The sequence below is a fragment of the Cataglyphis hispanica genome, chromosome 19 (assembly GCF_021464435.1).
Source record: "Cataglyphis hispanica isolate Lineage 1 chromosome 19, ULB_Chis1_1.0, whole genome shotgun sequence".
NCBI lineage: Eukaryota > Metazoa > Arthropoda > Insecta > Hymenoptera > Formicidae > Cataglyphis > Cataglyphis hispanica.
Window position 1 is genome coordinate 2,833,860 of NC_065972.1, and position 16,300 is coordinate 2,850,159.

Below are 16,300 nucleotides of genomic sequence, written 5' to 3' on the forward strand. Positions count from 1 at the left end.
CGGAGCGATGCTTCCGTTACACGCAATCGACGTAATAACATTTCTTGGCACGCGCACAACATTGAACCTTGATAGACATTGATTGATAGATCGAGTAATAATTATGTGCGAGCCGCACTAAAAGCTAAGAAAAAAAATCAATATTTTTTTCAATCAAAATAAAATGACTCATAGATTGTTTTGTTTCAGAGCGGACCGGTTGTACAAAATGACCGGTATTCTCGCACGCAGGTCGATTTAACGCCGTTGCAAGATGTACGCCGAGTGGCAAAAGGTGAGTCGATCTTCATCATCAATCTCGATCTCTATAATCTCGATCGATTGAAAAATCTAAACACATCCTGAATTTTCTTTACGTGATTACAATGTCTTTACGAGTGTCGCAAACTAGTGGTTGTTGAATGGATGTTTTTCAAACCTGTCTCGAGATTGTTTATTACGAAGCGACAATTTCCACTCGTAGACTCCGCAAGATGATCATTTTTGAATTATCATGGCATTGCACAATATTTACGTGGTGGCGACTGCGGTGGGATCGTTGCGTGGTCGGAGTCAATGATCGGCGCGCACGCAATTGCATCGCAGCAGCCACTTTCAAACGCCTCGTCCGACGCGACGTTCCTTTCGACGCTTTCCTTCGGCGATCGATCAGATGATCAATTTTTCGAAGCGCGATTTAAAAAGGAAATAAAGCAAAGTTATTAAGTTTTTTTTTTACAGAGTAGTTAAAGAGAATATGTGAAAATATCTGTTTAGAAGTGACATATTGTAATAAAAATATGTGTATTAATTATATATCCAAGAGCGCACGTTTTTAAAATTTCTCCAGTAATAAAGCTAAAGAATTAGTATATATTTGGCAAAGAAAACTTTTTCAATATGATGTATAAATACTGTGTGACTTCAATAATTTGTAATTATGAATCATGAAAATTTTCACAAATTATAAGAAAATATAAAATAATATTTTTTATTTAATTGTACAAGTGCAAATTTTATTACGGAATAATTTAATTGTATATATCTAATAATTTATCTAATAATACCTCTTAATTTTTTATTTTATTGAAAAGTCAATTTAATAATATTTTAATAACTTATCAAAACTCGCTCAAAAATTTTCTTGTGCGAACGCTTTTCGAATATAGACTGCAAGTGCTAGTAGCGGTTTTTCACTTTTACTTCGCTCCCCGTGCATCCAGTCGCGAATAATGAACGGTAGAATAATTAAGGAAGCATTCCGAAGGAACAGGCGTAAGGATATCAATGAAATTGAAATGAATATTAAATAACTGACATTATATCGAAAATGAAAATGTGAAATCGCCACGGATTTAACGAACGGTTTTTTTTACGCGTCTCGGATATTTTATTCGCTAGTCATTTTTAAGCGAAACAGTTATTATGTAAGTGATTCGTTCCTTTTCCTCATTTCTTTTTTATTTTATAAAATAAAATAATTCGAAATGGCTTTTATATAATTAATAAACAAAGATATCTGCTCAATGCCGGTAAATCAATTAAGGATATTGCCGGAGAAGGGGGGGGGGGGAACAAAAATAATCGTCTCCCATCTTAAAGTTGCGCTCGCAATCGACAATTTCTATCGCTCTTCTGCAACTCGCCACGGCCGTTAGGCAGAATCCACATGCAACGCGCGTGCATGTGTGCGCGTTTATTTAGCGCGTAATTTATATAAGAAGAGAGGCACGCTTGGTTCCACCCCAAAGCGCTTCGATCCACTGGCGTCGGTAGCGTACGTTGATTTCGACGTGTTAGATCCTGAGGAAAGCAGTCTAAACGTTCGATCGGAGACTTTCGTTGAGAGTAGAGCTATCGAGATAGGAAGTACATTGGAGGAATGAGAGGTGTTTGGAATCGACAAAACGCGATGCGGTGGTGCGATTAAAGCGACCTGTTTGATCGGGAATATGGATGGGGCACGGCCTAATTAGCAGCGCGTCTTAATTAAAATCGCATACGCCACTGCGTACCCGAGGCAATTGTTGCGGAGAGGAAGGCCTGCAACTTCCAGTGCCGCGTCGAACATCCTAGCGTTCGCATCGCCGTTCGATCATCTATCTCTTGAGACGCGAGAGAATAGGCTCTTCTTCTGAAGAAGAAAGAGAGAGAGAGAGAGAGAGAGAAGGATCAGTTTTCGGAGAATGACGGGACCGAGGTTGACATTTCGCCGAGGGGCACCGTTAACGAATTCCGCGTGTGTAGCACAGACTTTTGCCGATTGACCCAATGTGCCCGATAGAAAGAAGCCATCCTCGCGCTCGTGGCCTCCTAACTTCTTTTAAGCCGAATTTAACATGCGCGGCGACGCGGGCTCTCGACTCTCCAACGTACTTGGGGGTCGCGATCGCGATCGTGACGTGATTCATCGATAAGAGTTTCTCGGAGTTTGCCGGGATAAATAAATCGGAAATAAATCTCGACCGGAGAAAAGCGGCGATACATCGTCGGAAAGGAGGCTAATGTGGAAGAAACTGAAGCTTCGACGGAACTCGAGATTCCCTGTCCATTCCGAGATATTCGACGACTACTCCGTTGCTTGGTTTCCAACGGGAAAAAAAACTTTACTTTACGCGGACGCGTAGTTTTACTGGTCGTCGACGCGATTTTACACGCAGTCGAACGACGAAGCGGTTCTCGACGCGTGGCTAGACAACTAGCTATCTAACTAGAAAACTTGTTCGGGTGACCGTGACGGTGATGTTCTTGTTGCATTTTCCGCTATATTTTTTTATTATTTTCTTTTTTAATAAAAAATTTAATGAATAATAACTAACGCCAATCAATATAATAAATAATACATAATGAAAAGGACAATAAAAATAAATATAGAAATATAATCCATCTATTTATATATTCTAATCAGTATTATCTATATTAGGGACTCTAATGAAATAAATAACAATTATAATAATCAACATAAAACTGTGACAGAGAATCATGATAAAAGTTTAATATTTTATTTGGTTGAAGGGGAAGGGGAGAGGTTCGTGAATTCGCATTTTAATATATTTTTCTGAACACGATCGATATCTTATCAATATCTCGGCGTCATCGAATTTTTTGAATATCGCGAGTGAAAGATGTGTGTGTCGCGTGTGCTCGATATCTCGGGGCACGTTCGAGAGAGTTGTGCAGCGGGCATTGACTTGAAACGCTACGTGCGCTACGTACATCATGTACGAGAGAAGGCTATTATTTAGATTGAGCGAACTTGAAAGAATTCGCAATTCGAATTCACAACATTGCTGCAATCATACCGCACGCGATATTTGAGAAAATGAAGGAAGATAAGGGGAGGAAGAATTTCGTGTATCCCTGTCCCGTGGAAATAGTCGGGATATTTAGATAGGCGCGAGAATCTTTGAGAATTAATAATTGATAGAAATCGAAATTACGAATATCCGCACTCACGCGATTGCGTGCCACGTTATTTATATTGCAAGTGTGATAATATATGCATAACGATAAGTGAAGAAGAATTAATTATGTAAGTTTTGACAAGACAGACCAGAATCCTGGCTCAGAGAAAGCTCAGAGAAAAAATATATTTTATTGTAATCGATAAAATTGTACGAACGAGTGCCAATGAAAAGCTAGAAATTATTAAATATTTATCGTCAATCGAGGCGATACATCTCGCAAAGGGAGAGACCTCTCTTCTGGGAGAAGGCAAGTGGCGAACTGTCATCTGGCACATGAAGCGCGCGGCGCCGTCCGGCGATACTCTCGCCAGCGATGGCCAACGTGGGCTCGTCGAAGCAACGGCAACAGCAGCAACAGCAACAACAACGCCGTTGGTCCGTGGGTCGATCGTCTACCCCGCGGAGTCATTTTTCGCGGCACTCTTCGGAAGCTTTCTACGCGAGCGTGGAACCGTTATCTGGCAGCGGCGGACGCGCGTTGCATAATGGGAATGGCGGCGGCCCAGACCCAGATTCGCCGTATTCTGCTCCGGATTCCTGCGGCGTGCCGGCGGAAGCGAGGAGCATCAGGCAGCAGTACCGCACTTCCGCCCGGCCGTCGCAGGACGCGAGCGAACGCGAGCTCTTCTACACGCTGCCGCGCAACCTGACCGTCTCCAGGAAGGAGATTCTGCGGCGTAGGAGTGTCAAGGACGAAGCCGAAAGGCATCTCGGTCCCGCGGAAAGGGAGCAGGCGAGGAGACCGACGACCTTGCCGTCGATCGGTAGACGAACTCGTCTACAGGAAGCGGACACCGAGCGCGCCTCTTCACTCCTGAAGAAAGTCTCCAGACAGGATATCCTACGGCGTCGCGCGAGCATAGAAACGAGTCCACAGTTGAGGAATGTCGCGAGAACATCCTTCACGGATGATCTCCAGAATCGTTCGAGTCGCTCGACTAAAGAGGATCGCGATCTCTCGCGACCGTCGACTCTGCCCAAGACTCTGCACACTTCGAGGACGCCTCGATTAGAGGAGTACGTCTCTTTGAGGACAAGAGAGACCGGCGGAAGGGAAGCGCCGATCTACGGAAGGATTCGGCGACGGAAAATGTCATTGCCGACCGGCGCGGCGACGTTACGGGATCCCGCGTCTTCTTCGAATACCTTGACGAGATTTTCCAAAACGAGGACGAGCGGTGAACACGCGGAGAAGACCAAAGTCATCAGACATCTGCGGGATCCCGTTTCCGATTCACTCGATCGATCCAGATACTCGGGTAACGCCGGTGGTGAAGATATTTATGCCAAGGTCGCGCGCAAGGTCACTCGTCAAGTGACCTCTCAATCTCGCGAGGAGAAGCAGCCGGAGTTATCGATCGACAGAACGATGTCTAGACGAAGGATAATCAGCAACGCGAATCAGATGGACTCCTTGGAGCGAAGGATACATCAAGATCGAGATCAAGACGTGGTTAAAATCAGGCACGATGCCATACTGGTTTCCAAGGCAGACATGGAACGGCTGCATAATTTCAAAGCGGGAAAGACCGATGTCGAGAAGGCATCTGGTCGGATCGACTCCACTGACTATTCCACGAGAAGGGATACTAGAACGGACTCTTCTTGGTTGTCGCGCGACAAGTGTCTTCGAAAGGACTCCACGTGGATCAACGAGAGACAAGCGAGATGCAGACCAAAGTCTCAAAGCTTCCTGCTGACACAAACGGAGAGCGTAAAAACAACGATGAGACAACCGACGACGTTGCCGAGCTACGTCAAGCTCAATCGGAAGACGTCGACGGGGTCTGCAGCGAGAGACGAGCAGAAGCGATCATCGAACAGCGGATTGTTGACGAAGCAGAGTAAAGAGATCGAATTATGTGAAAAAGACGGCGACCCGCATCCCGATACACGTTAGAGCGTTGAGCGACGCTAATAGCGCTCGATCCAACTCTCCGGAAACGTCGTCGTCGATATTCGGCTTTTGCACCGGGAAGAGGAAGGTGCAGGCGTCTCCTATGACCCGTAGCTTCCCGTCGTGGAACTTGAAAACGGTTTGATATTGTCATTTAGGGAATGATTAAAAAAAGTTGCGCCAAAATATCAAGTGTTGACTAAAATATCTTTTGAATGAATCTATTTATTTCTTATATATCTATTTTTATCCTTTCGATTTATTTTATATCTAACACGATATTTACTCGACTTATATAAAAATAAAAAAAAATTATTATATTAAATAATTAGAAAGAAATGTCAATTTTTTAAGAATTATGCATTTTCGAAAAAGCTGTGTAATACATTAAATAATATATTGAAATTTAAAAGTAATAGGAAAATAAAGATTGAATATTAGAAAAATTGAGTATCAACTTAATAAGTGTATTAAAATCACAATTTTTAATACATTCTTTTAAAGTAAAATTAAATTTGACAGTTTTTAATATATTTTTTTTTTAAAGAAAAATAAAATTAAACTTGGCAAAAGTATAAATTTGATTAAAATATTCGAAAATATATTAAGAATCTATTTATTTATCTTTATTTAAATATAATAATATTACTTGCAGGGTGAATTAGTATGGTTCGACCCTGGCGTCGGCCATGTGCTACCTGGCGAGGTCCTGGAATATCACAGAGCCGCCAACGTGCTTTCAGTTCAAGCGGTGATCGCCGGCAAGGTAAGATAGTCTGAAAATAGAAAGCGCTTGATAACCGTTCATTGATTAACCGTGCATAATTACGAACGGTAGATTTGAATGAAAGCTGAATCAATAGATTTAGATAAAGAGAAAGAAAAGTTTGACGTTCGGCTTTTTCGCTGAATAAATAAGCCCCTTCATTCATAATATTTTTTTTATTTTAAATTAAATTACGCACTTCTTTGGTTCTCTAAATATATATTTAGATACACCATTAATTAAATTAATTAAATTAATATTGTAATATCATATGTAATCAGCTAGAATAGAATGTTGAAGAAACCGTTCAAGTCTTATCATCGAGCGATCCAGATCTAAAAATAAGCGGGAAGGGAGCAAAGCATCCGAATAATTCGTTCGTCGGTTCTTGACTTTCTAGCACAGCCTTATTTGAATGTTTCATTAGACGAGAACGACTCTCACATCGCGCCCGCTTTCCATCTTTTTCACTTTTTTATTCTGCCAATCTCAAGTTCGCGTTCCCGGGCCTTGAAATCGTGGACGCATCGTCGGTCATCGATCTCTCCCCGTAATCGTGTATACGTGTGGGTGTCGCAGTGAGAATTCAAAATTTACACGTTGTTGACGTACAATTTCCATTAATACGAGGCAGCGCCGCGTCATTATGCAACCGACACTCACAATAGCAGGCCATTTAACTCCCTTGCCTGCCCGCCCGCTTTGTGTTCCTCTGCTTTGTCGTGCACTAGTTGCAGCGATGCACTCTTCGCCGGTGTCCTATTATAAGAGACACACTGGCGTAAGGCACGTTAACTGTCTTCGACAAAAAGAAAAGGTTGAACTAATTTAAAACGTATAATTTAGCAAATGGCTCGGAACACATCGAATTACTTCGAAAAAGAAAATTCTTAAAAGTGTATTAAATGTTTAAAAAAATCTTTTCTTATATACATATATATATATATATATATATATATATATATATATATATATAATATTTAAAGATGAACTTAAATATAAATTTTTATATTACATTTTTGTTATATTATAATTATATAATATTGACTAAAATTTTCAAGATTTTTACGAATTTTTTTTATTTTGAACTTTATCGTATATTTAAATAATAATTGGAATTAAAATCTCTTTATGATTGAAAATTGCTTGCAAATTTTTTCAAAAGGGGATTCAAATATCTATCGCTATATAAATTTGCAAGTTTTAACAAGATAATTTTATCTCTAAAAAATAGTAAGGAAAGAACAATTTTTCATTACAAATTTTTTTAAAAAGAAATTTTTTTATTAAGATAATTTTCTTGAATAGCAGAAAAAGATAATAAACATGTTAAATTCGTAATATATTGGATTATTATTATTTTATAAATAATAATAATAATCCAATATATTTTGCAACAATAAAAAACATTTAGTAAGAATTTTTGATTCGAGGAAAATCTGTCTGTTTGGGAAAATACATGTCATTTTATTGTTTCAACTGATGATTATCTATTATAATTAAAATACTTTAAAGTTTTCAGATTCTTAAAATGTATTGTATATATATATACACACACGCGCGATAAGTTGTTTCATCATTATTTTTATAAGTAATTTATCATTGTATATATTTTCGATTATCAGAGGATTCCAGAAAAATTACATGGTTAAAATAAAATACTGATTCCAAGTTTACTAAGTTCGACGAAATTTTGTTCTTAAACTATCACGCACTGGCGCCAATGGAATTACAAACGTAGACGGGCCGGTATCCGGTTAAGTCTCACGTGAGTGGCTCTCTCGCGTCTTATGTGAATTCGCACGAATCCTCCTTTTTTGTCAGACATTCTCCTTACAAGCCACAACGAGAAAATGCGAGAAAAGAACCTACGCAAAATTCATTTCAACTGGAAAGTTTCGTGCGTTTTCCCGTGTTTTTACGCGCTGTTCAAAATTGCGTATGAAAAGTGTCATCGAGTAATCGTCGGCTCGCTAGACTCATCATCAAATTTACACAAATGCATATTATCAGCCTGGATTCTCGTGCGGAGAAGCGGCGAGTAATCGCGTACAATTGTATGTTTAAGCCGCAAGTCTTCACTCTCACCAATCTGAGCGGAGTGAAGCCCAGGCAGGACTTGGGTCAAAATGGCGTGGAAGATATGATTCAACTGACGTGAGTCAATAAAATATATTATTATGCATTAATCAGTGTAACCGTGACATCGCTAAACTTAAATGAATTTCAGGGACTTGAACGAGGCGTCGTTACTATGGAATTTGAAGATCCGTTACGACAAGGAATTAATTTACGTACGTTGTATTCTTGGATTTATTTATTACCATCTCATTAGTAACTGACACCGATAATCATTTACGGGATTAATTTTTTCAGACGTACACGGGAAGTATCCTCGTGGCGGTGAATCCGTACAAAATGTTTGACATTTATGGATTGGATCAGGTGAAGCTTTACGAAGGACGGATACTCGGAACACTTCCGCCGTTAGTACATTAATCCTCTCACTTATAACAAGACGCAATCTCGGAGCATATTTAAATAAAAATGCATGATTATTTTATCGATAACCACAAATAATTTATTAAAAATATATCGATAAAACTTACTGTTTTATTTTATATTTATATTACTTTTCATATAAATAATCATAAGAATTGAATTGCGTCTTGTTATGATGAATCTTTATCAAAAGCGGATCACTTTACTCAAGCATTTTTTGTAGGCATTTATTCGCCGTGGGTTCCTCCGCGTACAGTCAAGTAACTGCAGCCAATAACTCGAGTGCCAATCAAGTGGTCGTCATTTCCGGCGAGTCTGGCTCGGGAAAGACGGAATCTACAAAGTTAGTGATGCAATATCTCGCGGCTGTCAATCGCGCGCCTAACAATCTTGTCACCGAGCAGATCTTGGAGGCGACGCCGCTCCTGGAGAGCTTCGGGAATGCCAAGACGCCGCGAAACGACAATAGCAGTCGATTTGGAAAGTACTTGGAGGTTCATTTCAGAGAGTGAGTGTGATGTTGAAAGATAAAAATTTTTTCATTGTCATGTTGGTGCGTCAGTATGCAAATATCAAACTCTGTTTTTAGTGGCGCGATCATAGGCGGCAGGATAACGCAATATCTCCTAGAAAAGAGTAGGATAGTAACTCAGGCTTCGGAGGAGAGAAACTACCACGTGTTCTATGAACTTCTAGCTGGACTCGATCAGCAACTCAGGGATAAATACGGTCTGCTTACACCGGACAAATATTTCTATTTAAATCAGGTGGGTAAAAGAAGATCCTCGTATCTTTTATCTAGAAAAATGATAACATTTGCTTCTTTAGGGTGGAAACTGCGAGATCGACGGCAAGAGCGATGTTCAAGATTTTAAGGCACTTCTATCAGCGATGCAGGTTCTAGGCTTCACATCTGAGGAGCAGGATACGATTTTCAAGATTCTAGCCAGCGTATTGCATCTGGGGAACGTTTACTTTCACCGGAAACAGATGAGGCATGGCCAGGAAGGAGTGGAGGTTGGTTCTGACGCTGAAATACGTTGGGCGGCTCACCTCCTTCAAGTAAATTCCGATGGCATCATCCGAGCACTCACTACAAAGACAACAGTAAGTTTTCATTTATCTTTGAATCTATTGAATATATTGTTTTGACTGTTAAGAGGGCTGATGCATGTAAAAATATATTAAAATAAAATATATCATAACTTTTTATCTTTTACAAGAAAAATGTAGATATAATGTTAATATTTTTTGAGTTATACATAAATTGGTTTTTAAATATGCCTAATGTAAATTTATGAAGAACTCATAACAACAAAAAATATCGTAACAATTAAAATGTAGTCAAATATATAAGAAAGAAAATGAAAAGAAAATTATTCGGAAATGTTAGACTAGTTGAGCAATAGGAATATAGAAATAAATAGTTTTGTCATATTTTTTGCAATCCGTTTAAATTGATTCTATATGAATGCATAAATGCACGCATTTATTTTTATAGGAAGCGAGGAACGAAAGAGTTTTCACGGCCTTGAATATCGACCAAGCTCTCGACGCTAGGGATGCATTCGCAAAAGCTCTATACAGTTCGCTTTTTTCATGGTTAGTTGCACGTGTCAACCATATCGTTTACAAGGGCACAAAACAGACAGCTGCCATTTCGATCCTTGATATCTTCGGTTTCGAGAATTTCACAGAGAACAGCTTCGAACAGCTGTGCATCAATTACGCAAACGAGAACCTACAGTTTTATTTTAACAAACACATCTTTAAGCTTGAGCAACAGGAATATGCGAAGGAGAAGATTGATTGGACCACCATAAATTATACGGTGAGATTAATTTTAGCAGTGCAATTAATAAATGTTGTGCAATTTATTAATATTTTGTTAAAGTCCCGCGATAAATAACTCGCGATTGTTTTTCGCGTTATTTCAGGACAATTTGCCAGTCATTCATTTGATTGCGAAAAAACCGGTGGGCATTCTTCACCTATTGGACGACGAGAGCAATTTCCCCAAAGCGACGGATCTTTCTTTCTTGGAGAAGTGTCACTACAATCATGCGTTAAGCGAGCTGTATTCGAGGCCGAGAATGAACTCGGCCGAGTTCGCGATCAGACATTACGCCGGACAGGTTTGGTACAACGTGGAAGGTTTTCTAGATAAAAATAGAGACACCTTAAGACCGGACGTGGTCGAGTTGCTGATTAGCAGCAAGATCTCGGTAAGTTTTTCTCTTTCGTTAGTAAGTATTGAAAGTTTTTGACAACGATACATTGCGTATGTGTATGTCACGTTTTGCAGATGGTCAGCAAGATGTTCCAGCATGTCAGAACCACCCACGAAGCTAACAAGACGGTGAATAAGCCGAATGGCAGATTTGTTACTATGAAGCCGAGAACTCCGACAGTTTCGGCTCGATTTCACGATAGTCTGCAGCAGCTGTTGGAATCTATGTCTCAGTAAGTATTCCAAAGCAATTTCAATTGATATTACATTTCAATAAATATCGATATTAAATACTAACGATGAAAATTTTTATTTTACTTGCAGATGCAATCCGTGGTTTGTCCGTTGCATTAAGCCCAACACCGAGAAAGCACCGATGAAATTCGATATGCCTTGCGTACTCGAGCAGCTGAGGTACACTGGGATGTTGGAAACGATCCGCATCAGGAAGACTGGCTATCCAGTTCGCCTCTTATTCGGGCACTTTGTAGATCGGTATCGATATCTCGTCTCAATGCATTTACCTAGAGGGGCGCCCAACAAGGAGCTCTGCAGGATAATTTTGGATAGAGCTGCGCCGAAAGAAGCGGAGTCGCAATATCAGCTCGGACTTACAAGAGTATTCCTGCGCGAGTCATTGGAAAGAGCGTTGGAATACAATAGAGCGTTGATTCTGGAAAGAGCGGCCATTACAGTGCAGAGGTATATCTGTAAAAGGATATTTGTGATTTTTTCAATATTATTTACGATTTTTCTTTCGTAAAGATGTGTGTGTTTTATTCAAAAATCAATTATTTTTAATTCATTTTATTTTATTTTATTTATCTTTTTACTAGCGGTGAGATATTAATGTAAATCAAATGTGTGAATTACTTCCTCGGGTAGAAAAATGTTATAACGGTTTCTCTTGCAGATATACGAGAGGTTTTTTGGCACGCAGAAGATTCCTCAATATTTCGCGCAGCACGGTGCTGATACAAGCGGTGTATCGCGGTTACCGCGAACGTAAGCAATTCAACGCGATGAAGAAGGGCGCGCTGATGGCGCAGAAACTCTACAGAGGTAAAAAACAACGTGAAAGGTTCACGGTATTGAAGGAGGAAATGGCGAAAAGAGCGGAGATCGAGAGAGCCAGTAAGGAGCGAGCGAAGGCGAAGCAGCAGCGGGAGGAACAGGAGAGAACTTCTCGAGCTGTTGCCGGCGTAAATCACTTGGAGATTCCCGCAGAACTGGCCTTCATTTATAGTAAACTTGATGGTACGTTTCTGTCAAATTTAGAGACATTTTTCAATAATGTAAATTTGTTTGAATATATCTTTTTTCTCTTTGGCATCTCTCAAATTTTCGTATTTTTTATAGATTGGCAACCCACACATACCGAGCGAAATCTTCTCAAAGTCGTTGGTCAAGTTATCCCGATGAATTACACTTACAATCTGCCGCCTGATATCGATCAGTACCAGTTCTCGAAATTTACTAATATCTATTTCAAGAGTCACATCTTCGGAATGAAGCGCGAGCCGATCAAAACGCCGTTCTTAGCGAAAGCGCGCGATCAAGATTACACAGATTCTCTGATGATGTTCAAAATGATCCTGCGCTTTATGAACGAGAATAATCTTAACGGTAAACGGGAGCAAGCGTTGGGCGATTACATCGTTAACAAGGGCATCGTGAACGAGAAGCTGAGAGACGAGATACTGTGCCAGTTAGCGAATCAAACGTGGAAGAATGAGAATGATGCCAATAAGGAGAGAGGGTGGCTACTATTGTCCAACTGTCTATCGGCATTCCAACCCAGCGGCACTCTCTTCAAGTATCTGCTGAAGTAAGTATTGTTCATTTGCTGTTGCGCGTCCGATGAGTCATCACGCACAATTGCTTCTAATTAAAATTCTTCAATCAGATACGTTTCCGATTACGCCTACGACGGTTACAAGGCTTACTGCCAACGCAAACTGTTGCAAGGGGAAAGAACGGTATACCGTGTAATGAATAACAATCAGCAAACGGTGCATCAAGTACCCAGGAATTATCCGCCGTGCGTCCTAGAATGGCGGGCCAACAGGAACCGCGTAAATATGGCGCTCGGTGTCGGCTTTTACGACGGTAAATCATTTTAAAATGCGTTGAAATTAAATGCGCGATATGATAAGCTAATCGATAACTTGTTGTTTTACAGGCGAGACAGTTACATGCGCAATAGATTCCTGGACGACGTGTGAAGAATTGGCCAATCTCGCAGTCCGAAATCACGGAGTAGAGAACACTGGCTGGACCATCACACTCTGGAATCAATTGGATGGCCCGGACGCTATCGTAACGGAGACGAATGGCTTCGATTATGTTCTCGATTTAATTTCTGAGATGGAATTGGCGCCAGCTTTTCCGGCCGCGAAACATATGTTCCTGGAACAACGGAAAAACAGCTTACCGCCTATAAAAAAGCGAGAAGTGTGTAAATTTTCATATTTGTGTTTTTTAAATATATAATAGTATAAAGATATTTCTTATAAAATATAATAATTTAAGTGCAGCGGAGTGGAAATAATTAAAGGATATAATTTTTGTCATTTAAATTAATGAGATATTTTTTTCTTTAGCATGCTCAAGTCATTCGTGAATTGGAACAAGAGATGGAAATTCCTATTCTAAAAACCTTCCAACCTCTGGAAAGGAAATCAGTACCGAAAGTAGTTGACAAACCTGTTGAGCCAGAAATCCAGGTACCCAGACGGCCGGTTGTTCCTCCACCGCAACCGCCTGTTGTGAAGTCGCCCGTATGTATTAGTTTAATTTCTTTTTTTCATTTTTTAAATTGATTAAAATATCTCGGAAAAATAAATTATATATAATCAAATTTAAATATATAAATGATTATAATGTATAAAATATGTCCATATTTGTTCTCTTTTTCTTATATACTGTGTTTATTTATACATAAAAAATTATTTAAAAAATAATAGAAAAATCATTTTAAAAATATCTTTTTGGATTATTTTTTTCTTTAGAAAAAAAATAAAAGTAATAAAATCAGTCAGTATCAAATGTATTAAAAAATGTAATATATGTAGATGCGAAAGCAGTCGCACGAGGCCATTTTGGAAACTACGACGGAAACGGGATTGTCGAGGAAGTCCGCCTTGAACGATCGATACTTCGATAAGGAGAAGCAACGCAGCCGAAGTTTAGACAATTTGCTACAACCGGAGGTTGTACCTTCGCCCGTGAAACTCGTCAATCTCGGGCTCTCCTCGTCCAAATTGAACGAGCGATATCACAGTCTAGAGAGGATCGGTGAAACCCCGGCGGTCAGCAACGTTGAATACATGACCCGCGGCGAAGTCACGCAAGAGAGGAAGTACAGCAGGGCGACGAGGACAACAGAGCCAAACATCGAGGAAGAGGATCTCACGATCGATTTTGAATACCCGGACATCCAATCGGTCAGTCAAACCGGAAGATCGGAGGACGAAAAGAGCTACATAAGATCGCAGACGAGATTCATCAAATCGCAATATCCTGGTAAGTAGACGAGAAAAAATTATCACGATCTTCCGAAATTTTTAAATATTTTCTAATAAATCTGCACGCATTATATTAACGGTCTCACTTTCATTATTTAATCCGCTCTTGCGTAAGATGCAAAATTTCTATCGCGGAGAAAGTCGCGGCAATTACGCAATCTGATTTTTCCGTATCGACCTCACACGGATCGATCATTTCTCTTGCTTTCAGGCAAACGCGCGTTACCGGGGAGTCAGTCTAGTCGCGCTTATATTGAAAAGAGCGAATACGGGGTAAAATCGTCCGCCATGTCCGATACCAGCGAGGCGCCTTCCTTAGCATCGCACGTGCGACGTGTACGTGTGCCTAGCCAAGCGTCCGACGTAGACCAGTTTCTGGATGAGCTCTTTATGCCCGTGCTGGACGGTAACCTTGACGAATTATCGGACGCCCGCAGTTTAGCCGCATCGATAAAGGGCTCGCGCAAAGCCAGGTCGCCAAGCGATCAAAAAGTTGTCGAGAATCGACGAGAAATCGACTATCAAACCAAGTTTGTCACCGTCGACGATTTTATTGGAGGAATGTTAGTGAAAAGCGAGGATGCTGAGATCAGCGCGAGTGAACTGTCGATGAGGATCAAAGGAGGTGGCAATATGGATATCCCTAATCAAAATACGGCTTTCAATTACAGCCCTATCGCGCAAAGTATGATGTCGCCACCGATGATGATGCCTATGTTTAGTCCTACTCAACAGGTTCCATCTTCCCAAAACACCAACATGAACATGGGCGCGGGTTTCATGCCCATCCCGATTTACAGTATGCAGGGACTCAGTTTACCTCAGTACCCGAGTTCGCCGCCTGGCCAGAGCGGTGACATGATGGCGTACCAGCAAAACCTTCAACGAGCCTTTCTTCAGAGCGCGATGGCGCAGAATATTCAGATACAGCAGCAGCTATTGGCGCAGAATCAAGCCCTGCAGCAGCTGTTGGTTCAGAGCCCGCAAAACTCGACGCAGCAACCGGTGAGAGATTAACAAAAGAAGCAAGAAATTCGTGTACAAAGTCTAATATCCGAAATTTATATATTTATACCGGTATCGGATCGATCTTCTTATCGTGATTTGAATATATTAAATCAATTTACGCAGTCGGAATAAATCTTAATTTTTTAAATATGTAAATCTTTAAATATATTTCTAGGCATGTCTTTGAATTTATATATTTTATTTGAGTAAAAAAAGAATTATAAATATAAATTATTAATAAAATTAAAAAAAAAATTATATATATAAATATTATTAAAATAATGTATCGAATATTCTCGATGTTGAATCACGATGATTAGATCACAGGCGATTGCATGTTCAGCACGATCACGAATGGTTCACCGCTATCATCGCGGCTCACGATCGCAAGTGTAATCATCATTAACTCGATGATCCGTCATTGGTAACCGAAACCGGCAATACTCGCGTCTAATGAAAGCTAACTCTTAACGAAGGTATATCGTCGTTCTGGACGATCCTATGGGTTTCTGAGCCGCGTCACGGCACGGGTGTGTGTTTCCAGAGCACGGTGTTACCCGCTGGCCCCTCAAGCATGAATCTTGTCCCCCCAGCTCCCCCAATCGGTGCCCATACGCGGCCCAATGATTCTATCGGACGCTACTCCAAGGTATCTACTGATTTTAACTAACCTACCTACGCTGTATCGTGTATGGCTTCCCGACGACTATCGCAGAATCGTGTAAATATCTTATCTAGCAGAATCCAAGGGAGATATTCGGAATTTCGTGGATCTATCCACAGATCATACAATGTCTTATTCAGCAGATCTTATTCACAGCTCTTCCCAGTAAATTTTAATCTCGAGTCAATCCTCGTTCGAATCTCTCATCATTGTAAATAAATTTTCAAAATGCCAGTTGAGAGAATTCTATCTAATCTTCT

General features: G+C 40.3%; 1 protein-coding gene across 6 annotated transcripts in view; it reads left to right on the forward strand.

The window, feature by feature from the left end:
• The window catches only part of LOC126856575 (unconventional myosin-XV), a 73,688-nt gene that overhangs the window by 41,663 nt on the left and 15,725 nt on the right, over window positions 1–16,300 (forward strand). For 2 of the 6 annotated variants that reach the window (XM_050605199.1, XM_050605201.1), the window contains 20 exons: window positions 190–274; window positions 5,999–6,109; window positions 8,178–8,266; window positions 8,340–8,403; window positions 8,486–8,595; window positions 8,835–9,119; window positions 9,201–9,378; window positions 9,440–9,718; window positions 10,113–10,442; window positions 10,549–10,836; window positions 10,917–11,074; window positions 11,166–11,543; window positions 11,755–12,098; window positions 12,201–12,669; window positions 12,748–12,950; window positions 13,024–13,295; window positions 13,445–13,621; window positions 13,916–14,366; window positions 14,580–15,373; window positions 15,921–16,025. In XM_050605199.1, the coding sequence (XP_050461156.1) occupies window positions 254–274; window positions 5,999–6,109; window positions 8,178–8,266; window positions 8,340–8,403; window positions 8,486–8,595; window positions 8,835–9,119; window positions 9,201–9,378; window positions 9,440–9,718; window positions 10,113–10,442; window positions 10,549–10,836; window positions 10,917–11,074; window positions 11,166–11,543; window positions 11,755–12,098; window positions 12,201–12,669; window positions 12,748–12,950; window positions 13,024–13,295; window positions 13,445–13,621; window positions 13,916–14,366; window positions 14,580–15,373; window positions 15,921–16,025 (5,106 nt within the window). In that variant the 5' untranslated portion in view covers window positions 190–253. Of the gene's footprint in view, window positions 1–189; window positions 275–5,059; window positions 5,483–5,998; window positions 6,110–8,177; window positions 8,267–8,339; window positions 8,404–8,485; window positions 8,596–8,834; window positions 9,120–9,200; window positions 9,379–9,439; window positions 9,719–10,112; window positions 10,443–10,548; window positions 10,837–10,916; window positions 11,075–11,165; window positions 11,544–11,754; window positions 12,099–12,200; window positions 12,670–12,747; window positions 12,951–13,023; window positions 13,296–13,444; window positions 13,622–13,915; window positions 14,367–14,579; window positions 15,374–15,920; window positions 16,026–16,300 lie in introns of those variants that run through there. The other 4 variants (XM_050605198.1, XM_050605203.1, XM_050605197.1 and 1 more) reach the window with 4 other exon arrangements.